General features: G+C 35.0%; 1 protein-coding gene across 2 annotated transcripts in view; it reads right to left on the bottom strand.

The window, feature by feature from the left end:
- dally (division abnormally delayed protein) overlaps positions 1–25610 on the bottom strand; it is an 831014-nt gene that overhangs the window by 265331 nt on the left and 540073 nt on the right. For both annotated transcript variants that reach the window (XR_011333460.1, XM_069833253.1), the window contains exon 2: positions 5858–6005. Coding sequence is in view for 1 of the 2 variants with exons in the window: in XM_069833253.1 (XP_069689354.1) it covers positions 5858–6005 (148 nt within the window). In the remaining variant the exon portion in view is untranslated. The remainder of the gene's footprint in view (positions 1–5857; positions 6006–25610) is intronic.

The following is a 25610-nucleotide window of genomic DNA, read 5'->3' on the forward strand; positions in this document are numbered from 1 at the left end:
CGAAACCCCCTATACAACCTTTAAAGAAATAGTTTGAGTTACAAACCACACAATATTCTTGCGTGTAACATACAGACAGATGAAATAACCTCAGGTCACTCATACTGAAATAGTCGCCATGATGCTTCGTAGTTATCACGTCATATGCAGCGTTACGTGAGTATATCAACACATCCTTCATAGATTACTAAATATTATTCCCACTTGTAATACACTACATATTTCATTACAGAAAAACCTATAAATTCTAAATATTGGTCGCTGGATGCATGTGTATACACAACTCAATGTCGAAAACATAAGGCCTGTGTAACCCATAGTTCTACATACAACTTCAATAGCTTGAATCCAAATGTGAGTATTTTCATATCAAAATTATTCAATAACATTTACTATTTTTATATTAGTTACTTACGATATACGTGTAATACAGAAAGAAATGCTTCATGACCGGCTCAACTTCCTGATTCGAAAGTTATACCTACATTCTACTTTTCAACTTAAATTGAAGGATCCATTAAAAATCATTTCGACGTCTGGTAATGAAGTTTAATATTGGAATTCACATGAACCACAAGATTTTATCATTTTAATACAGTTACAATTTTAACAATAATGCTAGACATAACGACACAATCCATTGATTTATATAACACATATATGATTATGTGCAATACATTAATAAGATACATTCAGAAGTAATTAATCTTTAATATAAGGTAACATTTTATATAATCTGAACCTGTTTTAATGTCTATAATTTTAACTTTTGTGTTTCTATAGTTGTTTTAATTGTTGTTATAAATAGAAGCAGATATTTATTTGGTTTTAACCATCACACAAATAGATTATTAAAACAATAATATTAACTCAACTGTAGTTTATTAGTTTATCATTTTATTTAATTTATATATATATGGTTTTAATATGTTTATTTTAAGATTGTTTATGTATATATTCAATGGTTATTCCAATCACTGTAAAATTAATGTATAGCTCGCGCAAGAAACGATTACCGAAAACGAATGGTGGCGTTGCTGTCTGTTTTGATGTGTGTATGTAGGCACGCCGAGGAGGCAAGAGATGCGGGTCGATGGAAGTACTGTCTCTTCCAAGAAGATGAAGAAATGAGAACATCGTTGTGGAAATAAAGAACGTAGCAAGAGAAAAATTCGAAGCTAATTAAACGCGCAACATATGTTTACGAATGAAATAAAAATACTGTGCGATACAAGACACGCATTCACATGCAATGGAACCATGGTGGAAACATAGTAGAGGTGTGGGACAAGCTGTGCGTGTTTTCGTTCAGTCTGCGCATGACGTCACCTTTACTGCAGGCCGCACTCGAATGACACAGTCAACATAACAGATTGTTGATGGTTAGATCTGCGTCCATAGATTTAAATGAATAAATAAAAATCATGGTTTGTGTATTCAGTAAATATTGACAGTATAGGCTATAATAGGGTCTATCTTGAAGTGATAACATTATAAAATAGTGAACAATAAATTAAATTCAAGAGTCAAGAAATAATGTAATATGGTAGTGCAACGTTAATAATTGCCTTCTGTAATATACACGTACTTTTATAATAATTATAATACATTATGCTACAAATATGCACAAAATTAGGCCCATATATCACACAAATTATATTACACATGAATTCAAGTACAATAGGAACTACCTTGAAATGATAACGTAATAAAATTATGATTTATTACATATTAAACTCAAGTTTCAAGAAACAATGTGATATGGCAGTGTGTCATTAATAATATTGCCTTCTGTAATATACACGTGGTTTTATAATAATTACAATACAATGTGTAATAAATATATACATACTTAGATCTATACAGTTATTTATAACATACATTATTTTGTACATGAATTCAAATACTTTTGAACCTTCATTAACATATGTATATGAATTTCTTGGAATAATTTGTCATTATAGTAAACAAATATTTTTATGTATTCAGGCTATTGGAGACATAATATAGTCTACTACATTATTTACCTTATTATTCCATACACGACATAATATAATTTCACTATTCTAAATCCCACTCTGTTAAGTAAATACTTATTCTTATGCAATCTTTTTCATTTTCTTTATAATATTTCTCTTTGAAATTCCAGGCATTTTTATTGTTTTATTAATTTCTTTAATTCTAATAAATGTTCTTGTTCTAACCAATGTAATTACTTCTGGCGGAAGAGGAGAACTGATTTCTGCTTCGTTTTTCATGGCAGAATTAACCAAATTTACAGTCTATTTTATTATAAATTTCTCATGAGAAACAGAATCTCCGTGCACATCTGAGAATATACTTCAACAAGCATGGCAACCAATTGCAGATCCTTAGAAGGGAGAATTAAGTTTCCACGGGACACTGTAGTAATCCAGTCTTTTTGATTAGCAGAAGTTGACAATTTTGTGGTAATTCCATGATTCGGGTATTGCTCCATATGTTTTGATGCAGCATATCCTGCAATATATTTTAATCCTTCCTGGGATATCCGCTGTCTTGCAGAGATTTCATATATTTTTTCTGGGAGGCCTATATTTTCTTCAGGATCTCGATCGTTGGTAAATTTAATCGGTTTCAGAATGCCTTTAAGAAATTCTGCCGTTGCACATAGTTCTTTCTGCAGATTATCATTGACTTCTGATTGGCTTGTACTAGGACCCACTATTAATGCCTCTTCTTCCAAAAGCAAATCGGAGGTGTTTTTGTTCTCACAAAACTGAGATAATGGATTTCGACCTAGTACGTACCACTTCAGTCTATGTTTAAAATCTAAAGCAGAGGGATGATCGTTTGTTCTACCCATGCTTCTAATTTCCGAAAAAAAAAAGTTTTCTACCAGATCTTGGTTAAGTTTTCTTGTGATGATGTATTCAATTTTGTACTTGTACCTCATTGCCTCATACAACAATGTTAATGATTTATTATTTATTAGATCCCCTCCTGATAAGGTAATTTCCTGTTTGCTTCTCCTACTTTAACTGTGGTATGAGAGTATAATATTCTGATCTTGAAGGTTTATTCCGTAACTATGCAGCCCACTGTGGGTACGAATTTAGAAACGGTATTAAATAAATCAAACCAATCATTAGTTAATTTTATTGCCTTTGAAGTTTCTTTCCATTCATTTGATCTCAACAGCTCGTTTTCACCACACCATTTCGAAGCCTTTGCAACTCTGTTGGAAAATAATTGTGCTGCCAAACTAACTTTTTGTCTTTGGGTACCACGGACACTTAAGTGTATCGGAGTTAACTTGTAAGCTAATTTTGTATCAGAGGACGAGGATGCACGTAAAAGTTCATAAATTGGTTCTGATGAAATGTTCAATCCGTTCAAGTTGAAACCATGGTCTAGAAAGTGATTTCTGTGTAATTTCAATAAATGTGGAGCGTCTGAAAAAAAATATTTCTCGAGTTGAATCATTTGGATTAGGAAAACTGCAATTTAGTTTGGTAGAAATTTTCAAATCATGCCACAATTGTCTGTTACTTCCACCTAAATCTTTAACTGTGGCCATAACTTGAAAACCACTGCCTTCTAACTGGCAAATTATGTCTGTTAGGATTTCTTTTGTCATTGTCTGATCATATTTATAGTATACGGGCTGCTTCCACCTTGCAAACAAACCGCGTGCAAAAACAACTTGCACTGCCTTATGAGGTCCAATTATTTGTTCTTCCCTACTGTCAAAAGAAACCTCCTCATTTAAATACATTTCATCAAATGCTAATACTGTTACACGATCTAACTCCGAAATATTTGTAGCTCTCGCCTTCATTAATTTTAAGACATCATGAAGTACCCCTTCCTCAAGCGATAATTGTTTTATTGCCTATTTTCTCAGAGTTGACAAATCAGGTAACGGGTAATTTAATTTTGTTCTTAAGTATCGGTATGTTTTTGGACTTAGGTTTCGAAGTGTTATTGCAGTACCGTAATCTTCTACAGACCATTTCACCCTACGCTTTTTATTCAAAAGAGCATCAATTTGCCCAATAGTGAAAAATGGTTTCAAAATTTCAGCCACTTTAGATTTAACTTCTGTTTGTCTAATGTTTTTCAATGAAATTACATTCTCATGTAATTTTCTTTTGTCTTCTTCATGTTTCCTGTTGGCAGCTGCCAATTCCTTAATCCTCGTTTCTAGAGAGTAATTCTTCTCTTCTAATTCTTGAATTCTTTGTATTAGTATTTGGCATTCCTCTGTGACAGTAGACTCAGTGGCTCCGCGATTTTCCATTGTTACATTAGTGCTGGATGCTCCTGTTGCGCTGAAGTGAAAGAAAGTTAATAGGTACAGTAGCCTACATGCAATCAGGGGCGTATTTAGGCCTCGGCAGACTAAGCAGCTGCCTAGGATGGCAGATTTGAGGAAGCGACTTTTAAGCTATATTTTTATATGTTTTTTAAATTTTATTCATAACTCTTTTAAAGAGTACATGAACTTAAACGCACAATGAAAAGGATATGAATAACATTGGCAACAATCAGTTCAAATTATGTATTGTAATTAATGTCTAGTTAGGTTTATTAAAGAAAATGTACTCAACGCAATGAGCTGCGATCGCTGTCTGCAGTAAAGATGACGTCACACGCCTCGGCCGCTATCGCAACAGCATGCGCAGTCCCACACCTTTACTATGTTTCCACCATGCAATGGAACAAACTAAAGTCGTAATGTAACTATCTCCACGCAAAATTGATTCTATCGATGTCATTTCTCTTCCGACTGTACTCTTGAATATCATTCAAGTTATCTCGTGACCTTTCCTGTCGCCCGCTCTTCCTTATCGCAGTGTTTGATTCACATTCCTTCCGTCGGTATTCCGTGCTTGCGAGACTTATACCACATGATATTGTTTGAATATGTGCCTGAAGATGCCAAATATGCGAAAACGTTAGCAGTAAATCTTTTAACTTCAATGTATTATTTATACTTTTATGCTCGACCATGCCGAAATTTAGTAATTATACACCTGGTAGCAGTCCATTAATGCATGTCATTAAAGTACACCTATTCATTAAAGTTCAGGTTTTCGATTATTCTCGGATATGCAATCGAAAGACAACTAGGGAAACGTCACGGAGGCTGGAAATCCAATACTGTCGCAGAAGATTATGTTCTGTTACTATAAATAATTAGCGTTAATTGTAAATAATATTCAAATAAATTCAATTTGTCATCTCGTTTTTCAATGTCGAATTCAATTTCAAGGTTATATCAAGATTAATGTTTATCTTACCCTCTAGATTATATCAAGGTCGTCGACATTCGTTTCCCGGAAAAAATCAATACTTTCGCGTCTGCGCACATTTCACAATTTATGAGGTAGGCTATTGCACTCACTCACACAACAATAACATGAATACTTATGAATAATGTCAAGTTAGAAATATGGTCGAGCATAAAAAGTCGTATGAAACTTGCCTATAATGGTAATTAAGACGGTCGTATGAAAATTATGAAACTCCCTTGCGCTCGTTTCATTAACATCTTCGCATCTTAATTACTACCATTATAGGCTCGTTGCATAATGTACTAATAAATATTTGTTGTTTTATTTAAATATTGATAAGTCATTTAGAACAAATAAAATAAATATTCATATTATATCATATTGTATATTGACTTATCTGAATATTAATTACGATGCTTTCTAAGATCATCAAGTTTGTTTATAGGCCTACTTTGTACAATGAAAAGGCAAAAAGAAACTTGATTAACTCCACGTTATAGCTGGATAAGCAGTTTCAATGGGACAATCAAGAGACTTGTTGACACATTGTGGGTCACTGTTCGCGAGATGTGACTGACCTGTTGATATATGACCTTGAGTGAAGGTGACACCGAGCACTTCCTGCTGCCCCGACAACAGCGTGTCACCATGGTGATGGCCGGTGGGAGTCTCGCCGTCCTGGTCGTCCTTACCGGCCCAGCGAGCTTGTCCACACGCCCGCTTCACCTGAAACAATCGAGGCAGCCAGTTAACAGTCAGTGCGTTAACAATCCATGTCGTGTGCTGCTCACCTTTACCATAACGTCTAGTTCCAGTTAAAAAGTCATCTCGGCATCACAAAGAAACAAAATAATATAATACATAAGACAGTTTAGTTGCCTTAGCTTCTATACTGTTACCATTACGATCACTGGCTGAGAAGAAACTGCACTGGAAGGGATGGTGAACGGGAGAAGAGTTTGAGGGAGAAGATAGACGACATTAAAGGCTGGTTCACAATAAACGGGAACGGAAACGACAACGAGAACGAGAACGGAAATATTGTTAAAATGAATGTATTTAAATGTGAAAATTCACAATGAACTATTCTGAATGCTTACATTTAAATACATTTATTTTAACATTATTCCCGTTCTCGTTCTCGTTGTCGTTTCCGTTCTTAGTTTATTGTGAACCAGCCTTAAGATATATGGATCATATACGGAGACATAAGAGGAGAGAGAACAGTTTCTTTGGGGGGGGGGGGAAGCAAAACCATAGAATCCCCATACAAGGAGGTTATGGGAGACATCATATGATTATTTAATAAAGGTATTTTCGAGGGCATGTTTCTTACAGTGTTACATCCACATCCGCGATGTTTCGGACCGAGTTGTATAGGGCTTGAACTGTAGATCTACTACAAATTATAGCAGGGCATAACTTAAAACAATCTCCCTTTTTTTCTCTCTCGTACAGAAACACATGCATACATCAATAAAACTACGTACAGTGCTAACAAACTTTTTATATGAAGTTTATCTTCCTGAAGTTATCATATGAAATGTAAACTCTAATTATTTTATTATAATCGCGTCTTTAAGTTTAGGCCTACACATTCTACCAGAATCACTTTTCTTTTTTCTGCATTGTTGTGCAGTAGCCTATGTTATTCATACATCTCCAAGTGGCGGCCTGAATACCTGCAGACTTCTAACACATGAGTACAGGCTGTTACAAAAGAAGCGTTACAGTACTTCCATTCCTCAAAGGAAGTATAGAAATTCTTATACATTCAAAAATTTAAAATAAATATTATAGTCCAGACACATGATCTGAAGACATTAATTCATCAATTTAAGCACACAAACTTAATCATAAACAAAAGCAAAAAAGATCTTTTGAATTCAACATTTTCTAACGTTAATATAAAAGAGTTCAGACAAGTTTGGGGGGGGGCTGTGCCCCCCATGACCACCCATAACTCCGCCTATGTGCGGAGACCAAGAGGAAGGCAGAAAATAGAAAAGACTGGAGAATACTGAGTTTGCAGTGAAAGACCTCGCCTTGGGCAGAACACTATGAATGCATGAATAAACATATCTATAGGGTGGAAGTGAAATAACCCTACAAATTTTCAGAGCTAATACCTCATGTTATATGTAACAAAAAAGTGTAATACCATATTGGTGGAGAGTTCATAATTTTCTCGGAAAAAATGGTTTTCCCAAATGTTTACACCCTCTTATTCAGTAACTATTGCGAGTAGAATCGTGAATTTTGTCCATATCGATAGAAAATCTAATACAGAATCATTAATCATTTATCTCTCTGGCGTATAAAGAAAGAAGTAGCAAATTTAATTGAATAAAAAGTGAAAAATGCCATTTTTGGTTGTTTCAGTCGTTAAGCTTTCCTTAAATTTTATCGACAACGGCCTAGTTTGAACCGTGAACCTCGGATTTAAGGGCCACAATGGTAACCGTCAGAGCACCGACAACGACAGATCGAATTCTGTTACTTGCTTTATGAATTGTACTGTATGAAAATGTTATTGTTTAGTCAATTGTCCGAAGACAGGTCTGAACCTCACAAGTGATACCAAGAAGTTACCACTTATGAGGCAACTAGGCCAGGAGATAATGAAGTAGGGTGGCCAGATCCTTTTCCTCTCCATCGCGTATAAGGCATATTTATGTTAAGAATTCTCAGTTATATCACTTATTTCAGTTTATTATGCTTATATACACAGCCATCTTAGTTGTGGTATTCTGCTTTGGGGTAATCATAATTCGTCTAAAAACTTTTTATTTTGCAGAAGACAGCTACGAGGATTATCTGTGGTGTTGCTCCTCGTACCCATTGTAAATCATTATTTTCCAAGCTTGGTGTATTAACATTGACGTCTTTATATGCTCTGAGTTGCCTTATTTATATTAAGAATAATTTATCTAAATACGTTTTTGGTTCTAATTTACATAATTATCCAAAACGAAATTGTTCAAGTATTTATTTTAATAAAAACAAATTCAACATTACTCAAAATAGTTTTGAAACAGTATCAGTTAAAGTTTTTAATAGTTTAGCTATTCATGTAAGGGAATTACCCATTAATGTTTTTAAACGTAAGCTCAAGACATATTTGATTTTAAATCCTTGGTATAGTATTGATGAATTCTGTAATATTAATTTTTAATGTTTTTTTTATTATTAACGTTGCTATGCATTATTTGCAATGTCTTCAGCATTAATAATCCATCCATCCATCCATCCATCCATCCATCCATCCATCCATCCATCCATCCATCCATCCATCCATCCATCCATCCATCCATCCATCCATCCATCCATCCATCCATCCATCCATCCATCCATCCATCCATCCATCCATCCATCCATCCATCCATCCATCCATCCATCCATCCATCCATCCATCCATCCATCCATCCATCCATCCATCCATCCATCCATCCATCCATCCATCCATCCATCTATCTATCTATCTATCTATCTATCTATCTATCTATCTATCTATCTATCTATCTATCTATCTATCTATCTATCTATCTATCTATCTATCGCCGACTAGGTACATATTACACTAGATATGAAAATGAATTATGTGTAATTTCACATTGTTTTATATTTATTTGAGATTATTGTCTCATCTTACTTTGAAATCAGAAATTTCCAGTTTGAGAAAGCAAGCTTGAAAGTTAATGAGAATTTTTCAAACAACATGCGAGAAACAACCATATCGCACTCATTACTGTCCGATAAACAATCCACAAATACCTGCAACGCTGTCATTCCATGCACTTGTGAGTGGGAGAGTTACCAGTACGGCATGACATGAGTCCGAAGGGATTACGTCTTCAATCTCGCTTCATTTTTTTAAACTTTTGATTGATTTTTATTTAATGGCTGAAAAATACCTCTCAAAGCTAATGGTATCAGCAATTAGTGCTTGGGACTGACGTTTGGAGTAACAGTCTGACTGTCAGAACAAAATGAAATACTCAGCAAGAGAAGTGCGATGTTTTCGCTTCATCAGCATGCATAAAACTCCAATTTAATTTTTTTTTTCCTACAGTGGGTGGCTTTCTTCACATTCATACAATTGTACACATTTCAATTTGTTAAAAAAGTAGGAGTGTCTTATTATACTTTTAAATGCTGGTGGGGGTTTCTTTCGGGGTTTTTCTTTCATAAATTCGAAGCAAATGCTGGACAATTTTCAGCGTTGGACTATTGGCTTCATTCCACCAACATCAATTTCAACTTATCTATCATCATTTAATACTTTCACATCGATACAGTATGCAGCAAGATGTAGTAAGTTTCCTTAGCGTTGACTTACATACAGATGGGATCGTTATATGGAAGCTGCAAATGCAGAACTCTCATGGGGACGGAGACTCGTTCATCGCGAACTCCGTTAGAACTCATTGTTGCACCGAATAGTCAATCACTATACTACAGGAATGCGGTCCTACGGATTTATACAATCATCCATGCAAAAGGAGTTATACAGCTGCCGCCAGCGATTTTGGCGTGTGTCTTAGAGTATAGTGCCCAGTTTGTGAGCATGTTGCTAGTGCAGCTGAGAATGGTACCATTTTCTATACACTAACATCAGCCATTTGCCAAACACACTTGTCAGACTGACTACGGTAAAGGTAAGACACTAGCACTTAACGTTCCCATTACTTATTTCACACGCCGAAAACGATGACGCGGAATGTAAGCACTATAAGCTTCGTATGATGATGGTGAATAACGGAGCAGGTAATGAAATATATATAAGTAAAATGGAAGACCCAGACGAAAACCTATCGGTACCATCAAACGCCCTCTGGTCACAACAAATTTCACTTGCACCCGCCGGGATTCATACACGGTAACCAGCGTGGAAAGCCGATGCTTTAGCCCTTCGGATAACCATGCGCTCTGTCAAATGTCTAAAATCCTATTAAATAATAATAATAATAATAATAATAATAATAATAATAATATTAATAATAATAGGGGAGAATGTTGTACCTTTTCATTTTTTTTAAATTTTGGAAAATGAAATTTTTTAAATGAAAAAAATACTTGAAATAATTATTGAAGATTCCTTTACAACTTCCTGCATGTATTTTCCTGTTTTACAGACCTATTAAGGTTGTAAAAAATAAAATGAAGGGATGTGTAATGTGTTCGAAGGTACAATAGGTTCCTGTACCTTGGAACATACCCTCTTGTAAATTTGAACAGATGGAATATAGGTGGGAATATAACTATAAAAACTGACAATCATATTTAAAATGTATTTGTAATCATAAACCGGAACATGCTTCTCTGACTGATATTTTATTTCCCGGAGGATCAATAATTACTGCTTCAGCAGCTTTCTTCAAGGCATCCGGATCAATTGGGGGGCCTCTTAACTCCAGACTTATCTCGTAGCATGATCTTAAAATAAAATAAAAACAACAACCGATAATATCGTGTACCTTGGAACATGTTCCATGGTACAAGATGTTTTGTGTTAAAGAGTACAAGAGGGTGTACGTTTAAACAAATATGGCTCCCAAAACTAGAGATTCGAATAAATCATGGAAATTAAAATAATATGTTATTACTCACCAGATGATAGGGAACACACTGTACTTGATAGATAGTAACAAATAAAATCTGGTTTTGTGTTAGAAAACATATATCAATGAACGAAATGTTTACTTTTGGTACTAAACAAATTCTTTTATACATCTTGATTACACAACTTTTAACACTGTATCACTTCGGAATATGTATGATAAGAACTTTCTTGTGTTAAATATTATTAACGTACCTTATTAACATGTTTCGACCTATTTTCGGTCATCTTCGGAACTGGTCGTTGTTGGTCTTGGCGCCTCATTTCCTGTGTGGGTGTGTTCGAAGTGTAGAGTCAAAGAGTGTATGTGTTTTGAAATTGAGTTGTGTGTTGAGAATATCGTTGGGGTGTGTTTTCGTGTGTCTGTATATTTCATATTGTTCTTGTGTGTTGAGTTCCTGGCTTTTTGGTTGGATGTGCAGTATTTCCATGTCTGTGTTGATGTCTCTGTAGGTGTGGTTGGCATTTGTGATGTGTACTGCATATGTGGAGGTGTTTTGTACACACACACCCACACAGGAAACAAGAGGCGCCAAGACCAACAACAACCAGTTCCGAAGATGACGGAAAATAGGTCGAAACATGTTAACAAGGTACGTTAATAATATTTAACACAAAAAAGTTCTTATCATACATATTCCAAATTCTTTTGTTCACAGTACTCACACTTTACAATAAAACAAACCGAAACTATGACCGGAGCTACTTAGTGGCTTTCTCTACAATCTACTTTAGTTTGAGTCCTCTAGGTGGCAGGAAAAATAAAAAAAAAAAATGTTCAAAGGTACACTATGCTAAAGGTACAACAGTCTCCCTAATAATAATAATAATAATAATAATAATAATAATAATAATAATAATAATAATAATAATAATAACAATAATAATAATAATAATAATAATAATAATAATAATAATAATAATAATAATAATAATAATAATAATAAGGGATGACACTTAAAATACATGGGTTCGGAAGGAAAAGCAAGCTCGTCAGACATAGAAGCAAGCGATTTACTGACGAAGTGAAGGTATAGGCCTATCATGATTCAACTTATAAGACCTGCAGCCAACTCGACCCAGATCATAATCCCGCACGCGGGACCTTAATTTAACGCTCCTGGATTTCCCAGGAGGCGCCAGTTTACGGCTGAGCCTCACTTGTTCATATATGAATTCTGTGTACCAAGATCGCTCACACACGCCTCGTCTTATTCATCCCGCGATATGAAAGGAAAAGCAATATGGCGCGCCAGGATACGAGCAGCACGCTGGACATGTTCGGCTTAATTTTAATTAAACAGGGAGCGGCAGAAAGGTTAGTGATGCAATATGTATAGTCTGCCACAGTTGTATGACTTGGTGGAACAAGAATATGGCTCGGGAGATTGCTGAAGAAGAATATGGAATGTGGAAATGACAGCATGTCAATTTTTATTAAGTTTCAAGCCTTACCTATGCTAGTTCAGTGTTGAATTGAGACATTCATCTCGGGAGGAGAGGAACAGATATTTTAGAAGTGGGCAAGAGGAATTTAAATAACATATTGTGATAATGTAAATGTAATATAATTGTTGTTTTATTTACTTATCTTAATATATGAAATTCTCAGCATGGGAGGCACACTGAAACATGCATGAATTCAGCACTGGACCAGTCGTTTTTCCTATTTTATATTAAAAGTTATTGACTTTAGCAAAGCATGCTTACTTGCAATATCTCCTGGTTCTATAGGCGTTTGTACACTCATGTTCTACATTTCTGTGATGTTCTCTATAAATAATTCTTCCTATATCAGATTTGCTGAAAACTATTCTCTTAATGGACTCTATGTGAGAATCTGTCCAACGTGCCCTCGCCTAGTTTTATTGAGATTCATTTGTGAAAAAACTGTTCGCACCTAAAAGTGCTCCCAAATATTGACATTACTTTTTTTTCAAACATATAAGCAAGATGGAATTTAAACAAACAAATAAATAATAACCACAGCAAAACATTTAAAATTGTTAATAACATGGCGTTATAATTTCTAGTTACATTTTCAATATTGTAGTAAAATTTTGGACTACTTATAGTTTCAAATGTTTTTCTTAATAATAATCAGAGATTTTCGTCCTATCATCTTCCGTGACGTTCTTGTATTCATGGGAATTACATACTATCTGAATGAACTACACTCCCCGGGATTTGTGCAGCTCTTCCCAGATAGATAGCAACCGTAGGCGAATCTCGGAATCACGTCTGCCACAATGTACTGGTCGGTCTGAAACTATTAAGATGAATTTAAGCTAATGAAGGCGAAATGAGTTCGAGGTTCAACGCCGAAAGTTAACCAGCACTTCAGCTTCAAATGGTTGACGGAAAACCTCGGAAAAACTCCAACTAGGTAGCTTAGCTAGCTCGTTCCAACTAGGATTTGAACCCGGGCCCGCTCCTTTCACGGTCGGGAAAGCTGTTATCTCACAGAGGTGTATTATCGCTAGTATTACAATAGTACTTAATGAAAAGTTATAATTTTGAATGATCAATAATTCTCTCATTCACAAATGACAGACATTATTTTCTTACTTAAAACCAAATAATTCTACACATATTTTAGTGAAATAATATATTCTCACAAAAATTAACACATTTTCCTTTTGTGCGCACAAAATGTTGAGAACATTTTTTTCCCCCCCATGTACGTAACTAAATTAGCGAGTGACGTGAAGCATGCACTGAACAAATTCTTGGAATAGTCGACCATGTTTTACGATCCTGTTTACACAATGCTTAGATCTCTTTGACTCCGGGCTCCGGGTACAAGTTACGATCGTGGTTTCGAATTTCGTGTAAAATGAGATGTTCCTTAATGCAGTGTTCTGTTTAACCTTATACAGAGACCGACATCGTGCCTATCTTGCAAAACAGAAGTCCTATCGAATGTTCATTTAGTGCAACAATTATAAAGCAGGAGGAATACAATTCTTGATACAAGGTGAGTAAAAGTATACAACATTATTTGTAGCTTCCCTATTTTAAATTTTCTAAATAAGTTCTATATACAGAAGTTATACGGGAAGAAACAACTACGTCCTTTTCATTTATGAAGGATGTGCCAAGAAGTTTGTGTTTGTTAATGGCACAATCTATTTATTTTGAAATTTTTGTATTCCTCAGGTCTCAAAACGCACAGAATACAAAACATGTTTTATAATTAAAAAAAACACATTGATGGCTTACGTTAAGTAGAGGGAGTGACTCTTTTGTATAAACAACGAAGTGTAGCCTATGTATCATAGAGAATTTAGACATATTTAATTTAATTCATAGAATAAATAATTTGAAAGATAATTGGTATGCACATGTACAAAGAATGACACATGACAGACTTTCTAAAATACTACAGATTTATTTTCAATTAAAAATACCAGACATTTTGAAAGTTATTTGTTTCCATAATAATGAAACATACTCTCTCTGAATGTTTTTTATGCCAAATACTTTTTCTTGAACATATCCACCTTCAGTTTTTGAGTTTCAACACGGAAACGCAAGTAACAATGTTAGGACGATCAGTGGGTTTTTCATGTGGGAGTAAAACAACAGCTATTTCAGGTCATTGTGGATTGTAGGTGAAAGTTAAAAAAAAGTCCGGTTTGCTATGCTTTCGAACAATAGACATAGCATCTTGATATAGCTGTTGCATGTACAGCTTGAAATGTAGAGGGTAAAATCATTTTATCCTGCTAAGAGATCTTGCTGAAATGACCGGGAGACTACAAAATTTTGTAGGCCTCTTATTTTATCAGTACCGTCTTTCCTTAGGAACTGTAATTTTTGGGATTTCTCGAGCCAATACTGAAGAGAATGATGCATAATATAAGTATCTACACCACACCGCTATAAGTAAGTAAAAAAGACCCAACCCCCCTTGATTAATAACTATAAAAATATTTGATGTTTAATAACAATATTATTATCTTACGCAAGTAGTGTAGTTTTACATATATATAAACATCATGGCATTAACTATAATAATATCTAATTTCTGATGTTAATAATGTCATCAAACTACCTCAAGTTTTGTAGATTTTAATATCCAATACACAGCTGTACTCAGACGTTTACACACCGCAGAATCAGACCTGTAAATTATTTTTAGTGAGTCTTTAAGTTTTTAATAACCAATTGAATTTGAATTCTATGTCAGCAATGCTGCAGGTTATGGCCTTCGTATAATAGCCTTTTGTTTACTGTAGTGTGTGTTTTGTTTTATTCTGAAATGCAATTAGTTCTCAAAACTGGCGAAAGATGAATTTTGGGAAATAGGAAAATTATGTAGGAAAACTAACGCTTCATTGAAAGTTACTACTTTTCTGAAAATCCTTGGATGCCAAGCTTCAAAATGACGGGCCAATCATTAAAATCCGTTCAGTCGTTTTCTCGTAATTTCCATGACCAGTTCAATATATATATATATAATCACAACCCAAAAGGGAAGAGAAGCATCGTCCGTCCACTGGCTAGATAGGAAGATAGTCTCTCTTGATGTGGGAACAGGCTAACGCCTAGCCTATCCATGAATGAAGAAGGAGTACTACCACCACCACCATACTACTACTACCATTGTGATTCATCCGGTACTGTTTATTAGCGACAAACTCAGTCGGGTGAAATTCGATTTTCAGCAAGGTAGCGAAAATTTATTTTTCTACCATCTTGAATGAATATTTCCCTGCAAGGAATAAAGACAGCTTATCCACACACCACCACCACCACCACCACCACCACCACCACCACCACCACCACCACCACCACCACCACCACCACCACCACCACCACCACCAACAACAACAACAACAACGGAGTTTAAGGATTAACATCAGCAAATGCCGCGTCTGTGGCTTACGTGTCACCGCGCTGGTCTTTCATCCAGATGGCCCGGGTTCGATCCCCGGCTAGGTCGTGATATAATTCGTGGTGGACAAAAAAGATGTTGCAGAGTGTTTTTCTGGGGATACTTCCTTTTCTCTCTCTGTCAATCCACCACCACTCTCCACTTCCCCCTCACCTGATCTATCATATGCAATAGTAAAAAAAAAAGGCTGAAGTGAAGTCTTGCGGGTAGTACGAGTTTCCGATGCTGATATAGGAAGGGCTTGGGGCTCCGAGCACCTGGGAGCCGAATGGCCCACCTGTCAGCATTGGATTCACGAATGCCACCCAGGCCACTTGTCGGACTTGGACAATCATCGCATACGTAGGGCGCACAATGGGGGAAAGCGTGCTGAAGTGTACGGGCCCGCTCCGGGTCCAGCCCTCATAAAGTGAAGCAAGGCCAACATCAGCAAAAAGCAGAGCAGGCACGTGCAGAGGTCTTCCGGTCACGATGCTGTCACTCTTCCCCACGTAGCAAACATGATTTACAGGAAGAGGGGAATACAGATGAAAGAAGCAACAGTAGCCTACGTACAGCATTGCATAGGTAACAACACGTCATATTTTTAGAAGACAAGAATATACGCCTTTCTTGCACGTCTTGAAGAGGAAAATAAAGACTTTTTTACCTTAAAAGCTTTTGTTATTGAAAGCTATAGACAGACATTGTAAGCGAGAGTTCTTTAATCTTGACACAGAAAATAAGTGTCTCTTTTCTTGTATTTTCTTGTTCATGAGGGGAAGTCTTGCTACTTGTTTTGTTTCACAATTCCAACAAGCAGAAGGTGGACCTAATCAAAATGACCAGTCCTCGAAGACAAGTGGTGGTGATGATGATGATGATGATGATGATGATGATGATAATGATAATGATGGTTATTTCAGCCATATTATTAAATCTGAGTTAAAAGACTTATTCGTATTAATCTGGCTAATACTTATTATTTTATTTAATGTGAGAAGTGCTTAATTATTTTGTTCTCTGCTAACTATCCAATTCTGGTATTTTTGGTACGTTAGGAAGATGCTCACTGAACCTCTCTGGAACATGTACTACATTTACTTACTTACAAATGGCTTTTACGGAAACCGCAGGTTCATTGCTGCCCACACATAAGCCCGTCATCGGTCCCTATCCTGTGCAGAGATTAATCCACTCTCTATCATCATATCCCACCTTCCTCAAATCCATTTTAATATTATCCTCCCATCTACGTCTCAGCCTCCCCAAAAGTGTTTTTCTCTCCGGTCTCCCAACTAACACTCTATATGCATTTCTGGATTTGCCCATACGTGCTACACGCCCTCCCTATCTCAAACGTCTGGATTTAATGTTCCTAATTATGTCAGGTGAAGAATACAATGCGTTCAGTTCTGGGTTGTGTAACTTTCTCCATTCTCCTGTAACTTCATCCCTCTTAGTCCCAAATATTTTCCTAAGAACCTTATTCTCAAACACCCTTAATCTCTATTCCTCTCTCAAAGTGAGAGTCCAAGTTTCACAGCCATACAGAACAACCAGTAATATAACTGTTTTATAAATTCCAGCTTTCAGGTTTTTTATAATTGAAGTGGCGCCTTTCACATGCTTTATAGCCTACGTGGAGTTTATATTTTTTGTTTAATAAATTTGAGTCACTTTTTAGATACTTTCACTATTATAATTTCGCCATATTTGTTGAAATTCTTAGTCAACACCAAATATTTAAAAATAGTGGAACGGGTCTTTCTGTTGATATGGTGAGCATGACGTTAGATTGTCACTTAAAACAACAAGGCAAAAATATCACTCAAGAAGAGCACACTCGTCCTATTGAAGATATAGGCAAGGCGCTTGAAGTGGGAGCATTGAGGTAGAGCTCCATACCTTCATGACCTCGATACAATAGGCGACACTACATAGGTGGCGTGGTGCACACCACGCTCCGAGACAGTCTCGGTACTCAATTTGACAGGAGGCTGAGTGAACCTAGGGGCCGCAGCACAGAAATTTGATAAAATATATATGATACAATCTTTTACAGTGTAATATAGCACATATGATCACATCTAGCTGTGACATAGTTCTGTGATAAAAGTTATGGTCATCATCATATCTTTGATAAAATCTGTGACTGAGAAGAAAGAAAATGGCGGGCATTAAGTACACATGGTCCGTGAAAACCACAAAAATGTTAATATCACATTATGAGTCACATGAAATATTTCATCATTCATTATTAAATACTTAGTATATATAGAATTTCACATCTTCACACTGAAGTTCTCTCAGTAGAGTTTGATGGATTCCTTTTGTATCTTTTCTCCCTACTCCAATCTCCAACCTAAATCGTCGGCTTAGAGTGTAAACCTGCTAACAAAAAAGAAATTTTACAGGGGAAACAAAGAACTGAGTATATATTAATTCTGAAACTTCACCACCTGCACTTTGGATTTGGTCCTAAAGTTTCAGAGTTGATTTATACTCAGTTTTTTGTTTTCCCTATACAATTTTCATTTTGTTGGTTAGCAGGTTTACACTCTAAGCCGACGAAATATATTTTTTCTTTGATTTCTTCTTTAGTATTAATGCAATAACCATAACTGCATATTTTACAATTACAACAAGCATAGAACTATTGTGGATCCATTAACTTATTAGAACTGTGATGAAAAGTGTGATAAAAGTTTTGACATAGTGTAATACAGTCAAAATCTTACATTTGATCATGTATATTTAATCAAAAATTTTATCATATTCTGTGACACAGACATTTGATAGTGTAATATAGGCCTTAAGGAAGCAGGAAACAGCACAACTTGGGATGTTGTGATGAGAATCCAAGCCCTCGTATACCGGTCACAAAACGTTCACGCCGAAGTATTTCTGACAATAACGCCTAGAAAACAGCGCAAATATTAGGCCTAAGAATATTGCTGGAGAGTTTAAGGAAATATTTTTAATTTATGTATTTATCTATTAATTCATTTTATCTAATTATTCATTCATTCACACACTCACTCACTTACTTACTCACTTATGTATTTATGTACTTACTTATTTACTCAGTCACTTATTTATTTATTTATTTATTATAAAGATATATTCTAGCAAATAAAATTAATTTGTATTAACGTTGTATCAGATTAATTTTTTTATAATGAGTTAACAACTCTTAAATACCCATTTCTGTATGATCGATGTTTTTTCTGTCCATAGTGTTCCTGACTTTCATGCTCTAACGCTTGCCGATTACAAGGGACTTTCACCGCGTGTTATATCTAAACAGGTGGACATTGACTTTCTCCTATATCGACGGAGCAGTGTACAGGTACATATAGCCTATCTCCACTTTCCCACTGGAACTCGAACTCAGGCCCGCTAGACGAATAATCGAAAGGACGCGTTATAACTTTTTCGAAGCTCAAATTACATAAAATGGTTAAACTAAGCCAATCGAAATTAGTATTAATCGGCGTTCTGAGGCTTCATTCTAACTCCGTGAAGCGACAGTGTTGCCAACTGCGTATCTGTTTCGGTCGATAGCCGGATGCAGCGGAGTCTCTTGCGAGAGCCATTAAGATCATCATTCATGGGAAGGGAGATGATTGCTTGTCAGAAGACAGAGAGCACATAAGAAGCCCTTCGCGCTGTGGGGATGTTGTATAATCGCATGTACAATTTTGTCACAAAACAACGACATTCACAAGAAGTGGAAACATGCATTAGATGTACTACACTACAGTTTGGGCAGAAAAAAGGAACTTGAACCGTGGAAAAAATTACAACTAAACTCGAATTTAGATTATATGGCGTAACAAACTCTTCCGAATTGCGATGCAAACCTTTCCTAGTTGAGATCCAACTGCTTTTAAAAACAAGCGGATATTCATAGTGTTCTCTTTTTCAGATAATAACTTCCAACCATAACTTCGAAAATCTTCCCCCTGAGCACTCATTTTTCTGTCAAATGAATACTGATTTCTTTGTAGACAGAGAAGTAAAATATAAAAAATGAGGAAGCGATAACGAACGTCAATAAGAAAGATAAGAGAAAGACTAGAAGTGGGAAATAAAAAGAAAGTAAATAAAGAATGCAAGGAAGAAACCGAGAGAGAAAGGGACAAAAATAATACAGAATGAATGAGAGAAATGAGAAAAAAGGAAGAACGTAAGAATTGAGAACGAACGAAAGAATGCAAGACAGAAAATGGAAAAAATACAGAGAAAAGAAAGAAAGAAAGAAAACAAGAAAGAAAAAAAGAAAGAAGCCGTAACCGGGAACGAGTAATAAATTTCTAGACTAATTTTCATTCTTTCTAAACATTTATCTCGCTTTGACTCCCCATCTAAAGTTAAAAAATAAAATGAAAGAAATGTAGAAAAGCTGAAAGAGATAGACACACCGAAGCAAGAAGTTTGTATGAAATAGAGAATTTAAGGGATATAAATGAAAGCGTAATAGAAATAGGATGAAAAAACAAGGTACAAATAAATAAAGTGGAAATAATTAAAGGAAAAGAAAGCAGCATGAAACGAAGAGATAATGCAAAAATTAATAACGAATGAAATATGTGATTATGAAGATTAAAAAAGGAAGAAATAAGAAAGAAAAGTGAGAAAGAGAAAGAGTTGGTGTGGAGCGAAAGAAAAATTAAAACGAAAACGAGCGTGAGTGGAAAGAATGAAAACTGTTGAAGATAAAGAGTGGGAGTTGAAAGAAAGAAAAAAAAAGGAACAGAGGAAGAGTGGGAGCCGAAAGAAAGATAAATGAAAAAGAAAAAGAATGGGAGTGAAAACAAAGAAAAATGAAAAAGAGAAAAGAGAAAAACGAAATAGAGAATGGGAGTGGGAAGAAAGAAAAATAAAAGGGAGAAAGATGGGAGTTGAAAGAAAGAAAAACAGAAAAAGAAAGAGTGGGAGTGAAAAGAAAGAAAAATGTAAAGGGAAAGAGAGGGACTGAATAGGAAGAAAAATGAAAAAGACAAAGAATGGTAGTTAAAAGAAAGGAAAATGAAAAAAGGAAGAGTGGGAGTTGAAAGGAAGAAAAACGAAAGCGAGAAAGAGTGGGAGTGTAAAAAAAGGAAATAAAAACGGACGGGAAAATGAAGAAATAATAACTGAATAATAGTGACTTCTTTTTCTTCTTCTGCCAAATCAAGGGTCGTGTTTAAGTCCCATCACGAAGCAAAAGTACAATTTTTTGTGGTCTGTCTGCATTGTTTTATCGGCAGTCCCTAATCCCGTCTAACTAATGGATTATAATTAAATGCTTCATCCATTTCTTCTGATAACCTCTTACATCTTCAACCAGACTTATGTTCAATTCTTTCCGGATGTCCACACTTCCAGTTTGATCCCTTAGACTCCCAATAAATGTCTCAAAAATCTCATTTCTGTTGTTTTTATTCAACTTTCAATTTTTTTCCCTCACGTCCATATAAGACACTAGATTTTGATACTACTGTACATTACTTACTCCTAACGGTAGATCTTTTGTCATATTCTCCCCGAAGTGTTTTTATATAGCCATTTATGGAGTTATATGTTTTGTGTATTATTATCCAAATCAGCATTCAAAGAGTAAATTGATATTTCACATCCAAAATGTTTAAAATAATTCGTTTGTTCAATAATACGATTATTTATAAGAATTTTGGCTCTTTATTATGTTTACCTTCATGGTCATAACCTTAATTCTTAATCACAGATATTTTCATATTGTAGCTCTGCAATATTAATTATGTCCAGGGGCAGATATTTATGGAGATTAATTTTATCATGTGTTTTTTAATACTGGTGTTGGCGGAGATTGTTGCAGATTGATTTGTACTCTTCGCGGAGATTAATGGCAATTTTGGAAAATACAATTATTTTGGAATTTGAGTATTAAATCAGTATGAATATTACTTTCCAAATAATTAACATTAAACGTTCGTTAGATTCTGGTAAATGTGCGGTATGGCCAATAGACAATATTTGTTGGATTGAGACTGTATTTAACACACATTCATTAAAAACGAAAAAAAATTGCAGCCCGCAACACGTTATAAAAGGACGCATTAGTAATAATTCGCGAATGCGTTCATATTTCGCTATTAGAACTCTATTTCGCGATTTGTTGTGATTGTTTTATCCGCATATTATTAACCAGAATTACTTAATTCGTAAAGATTAGTAAAAATCTACTGTATATCTATTACGTCGTGAGTTTTAGAGATCTCCATAAATATCCGGCCCTGATTATGTTTAATTTTGCCATATTTTCTTGAAGATGACCTTTCGTCTCTGCTAATAGTACTTGGTCGTCTGCGAATAGTACGGTAGAATAAGACTGCTTGTGCAAATAGCGCTAGAATTATAGTCTCTCAATTGTCTCGTGAATTTATTCAACCGTGGACTTAGAGCTATCCCATGAGACCGCAGCAGCAATCTGGTACATTTTAAATTAAATCAACGCCTATAACATGCTTCGCTCTAGCTTATTCAGATATTCAAGTTTATTTCAACAGCGTATTTCAAGTACGATGTTATCGGAGCTCGGGAGGATCCTACAGTGTTGTCAAATGGACCATTATTTTAATTCGAGATACTGACATGAACCAAGTACCCTCGGTCACGTATCGATAATATTGGCTGTCAGTTGTCACCAATAACTACACGTTAAGAACAGGCTTGCTGAGCGTGTAGAGAGCTCTTTGCGGTCACTGGCGTTTAACACTGAATATCACAGCTAATGGCATATGGACGAGTTTTAATCGATTTTATCTTATTCATAACGAAATTATTTTTCTGAAGTCACTGAGAATGCATATATTGCAGAATATCTTAGCAATGTGACGTAAAAAATTAGAAAAAAAGTAAATAAAGTTTTTTTGAAAATATATGAATATCAACCAAACCAAGAGTCGTCGGGGATTTTGCTCCGAAATGTGTTTACTAGGATATTTACATCTTCATCGAGATTAAACGATTATGATTTGTCACCATCATCCTTCTCTTTATCATCAATCGATAACAACAACCAATTACCTAGACCATGAATTCCATATAGAGGACTTAAAGGAAAACAAACACGATTGAGAGCAAAGGAATTGTAGAAGGCAAGGAAAAGAGGAGAGGTACTTGTGGTCCCAAGTCACAGATTTACGACTTGTACAGTAAAAGAAACATCACCCAGTAAAAGTCAAAGGTACCGACTAACTGCTTCTTACCCCAACAAATTGCTTAAAAGGTACAACAATTTTCCGAAAATTACTCATCACAGTAATACGATAGGTGACAAGGACAAAGACCGCACTAGAAAGGACCGAGTCAGGACCGAAATAGACCTAGGCCCGGTTTCTTCAACCTTTGTTAAAATGTACCTAACATAGCGTTAATTAACTCTAAGTTAAAAGTATAAATTGCTGTTAAAAATATTGCATTTCTTCAACTTTACATTTCACATTTTAACATTCTGTTTGTTAACTCTCTGTTAGGACCAGAGATTCTAGAATTTAACCATAACCTATAACCAAGCATAGGCTCAATTCTGTTTTCTGAACTCTGAAAATTGCGATTCTCGCTTCTTTCCGTTGTTTTATTCAGAGAGGATAGAAGTCTTTCTATTCTCTCAGGTTTGATTTCTGCTTCTTTCCGTCGTCTGTATCACAATAGCGTGGAGTGGCGTATTGGTATTGCTGTTGTGAAATGGAAAACACAGGAACAAAAAGAAATAGTGAGACTAATTATTTCTCTTCGTTCGAGAGGAGCCTTCTGCTGAAAATAATTTCGCAGTATAAATCAATTATTAAGTATAAATAAACAACCGGATCTATGTTGAAAGCGAAAAGTGAGGCTTGACAGAAAATAGCCTATACCTTTGTATGAACTTCTGTTCTGTCAAATCATAGAAATCATCCGCTCTGTTTATCTATTCATGGATATTATTTTCTAAATAGTCAAGATATAAAAGTTCAACATCTAACACACCAGCCATATTGAATACTTCTATGCTAACAGAGATTTAAATGATTTAACTGCATGACATCGGGCAGTTAAATTAACACGGGTTTTAACAGTCTGTTAGTGTTAACAGTAGTTGAAGAAATGCTTCAACTGTTAAGTTTACAGTTGAAATGGAATAACACACTGTTATAATTTAACAAAGGTTGAAGAAAGCGGGCCCTAATCAATTGAATGAAAAACGAGGACAAGAAGAACACGGTAAAGATTTTAACGATATTTTATAATTTTTGAATATATTTGAGATTAAATTTTAAATGTATACCATTGTTGTATTTGAATTTGTCACAAAATACAGTAAAATGTTTATGAAATTACGATAATTTTGTTTGCTGTACGTACCAGATAAAAAATATTAACTTACGCGATAATCTCTCTCTCTCTCTCTCTCGAGCGCGGAATATGTGTATATGTTCATACTCAGAATAAGTAGATTCTGAATGCTGAGTAGGATCATCCAGCTCTGACGCAGAACTCGCGCATCATGGAAATGGGGACGTTTGGGAACCCTGCGGCTTTTATTTTATTTTATTATTAAGCTTCATTAGGTACAGTACTTGCTCTGATATACAGGGTGATCAAGGGGAGTTACCGCCACTTCCGGAGCATATTTCTGGAAGCATTCTGAGCAAAAACTGTTATATACACGTGTCCTATTCCCAATATTTTCAGAGTTACATTAATTTAAGTTATTAAAAAAATATCTTTTGTCCTTAGTTTTAAGGCTGAAAGAATGTTACAAATAGAGAATGGGCCTATACTTTCTTTAATTGGCTAGTATTCTGAAACTAAAAATGTGTTAGGAATTTCTTAGTTGCTTTGTACAGAATTTTTTTTTTTCAATTTTTAACTAAAAATTACATTATTCTTACACACTTATCACAACATTTGTTACAGATCACACGACTTCTAGCAACTTGATTATTTACCGTTCAAATTTACATCCTAATGTACAGTCTTAAAGAGTTTACAAGAAGAGTTTTGTAGCAATTGCTGTGATAAATGTATAAGAAAAATTTAATTTTGTAGTTACAAATTGAAAAAAAAAAATCTGTACGTAGTAACTACGGAATTAACAACACATTTTTAGCTTCAGAATACTAGCCAATTAGAGACATGATACTTCTGAATAGTTCATTCTCTAATTGTAATATTACTTCACTCTTAAAACTAAAAAAAAGTTATTTTTTTTAACATCTTCAAATTAGTGTAACTCTGAAAACATTGAGAGTAGGACTCATGTTTATATGATCTTTTTTGCTCAAAATGTCTTCAGGAATATGCTCTGTAACTGGCGGTAATTCTTCGTGAATCATTCTGTATGTAGAGAAATCTCTTTCGCTTTTTCATTGTTACCTGAAGCCACTAACAAGTAAACGGTATAAGTAAATACTCTATATGTATAAAAATCAGTGCTGTTGATCGATCAAAATATTTAATCGAGCTTTGATCGATTTGAAAAAAAGTTTTAATATACTCTAATACACAATTATTGTTAAATTTGATGTGTTTGGTGATAAGCGTAAGTATAAAATGTAGTATATCTGTATATATTGTATCGCTGTATTACACTTTAATTATTTACTAACATATTTATTATGTAGGCTTATAATTTATTGTGTAAATTCTCCAGGGATTTTTTAGACAAACACAAATTTAAAAAGTATGCAGACTCACCTAGTTAATACTGCTTCATCCATGATAAAATCATGAGTGCATTCACATGCTTCGAATTAAATGTTGCTCTACGTTTAGTAAAAATGTTTCCTGCATCACTAAACACGATTTTTATTCTGTCAAATAC

This window comes from Periplaneta americana, chromosome 8 (assembly GCF_040183065.1).
Source record: "Periplaneta americana isolate PAMFEO1 chromosome 8, P.americana_PAMFEO1_priV1, whole genome shotgun sequence".
In the NCBI taxonomy this organism is placed as follows: domain Eukaryota; kingdom Metazoa; phylum Arthropoda; class Insecta; order Blattodea; family Blattidae; genus Periplaneta; species Periplaneta americana.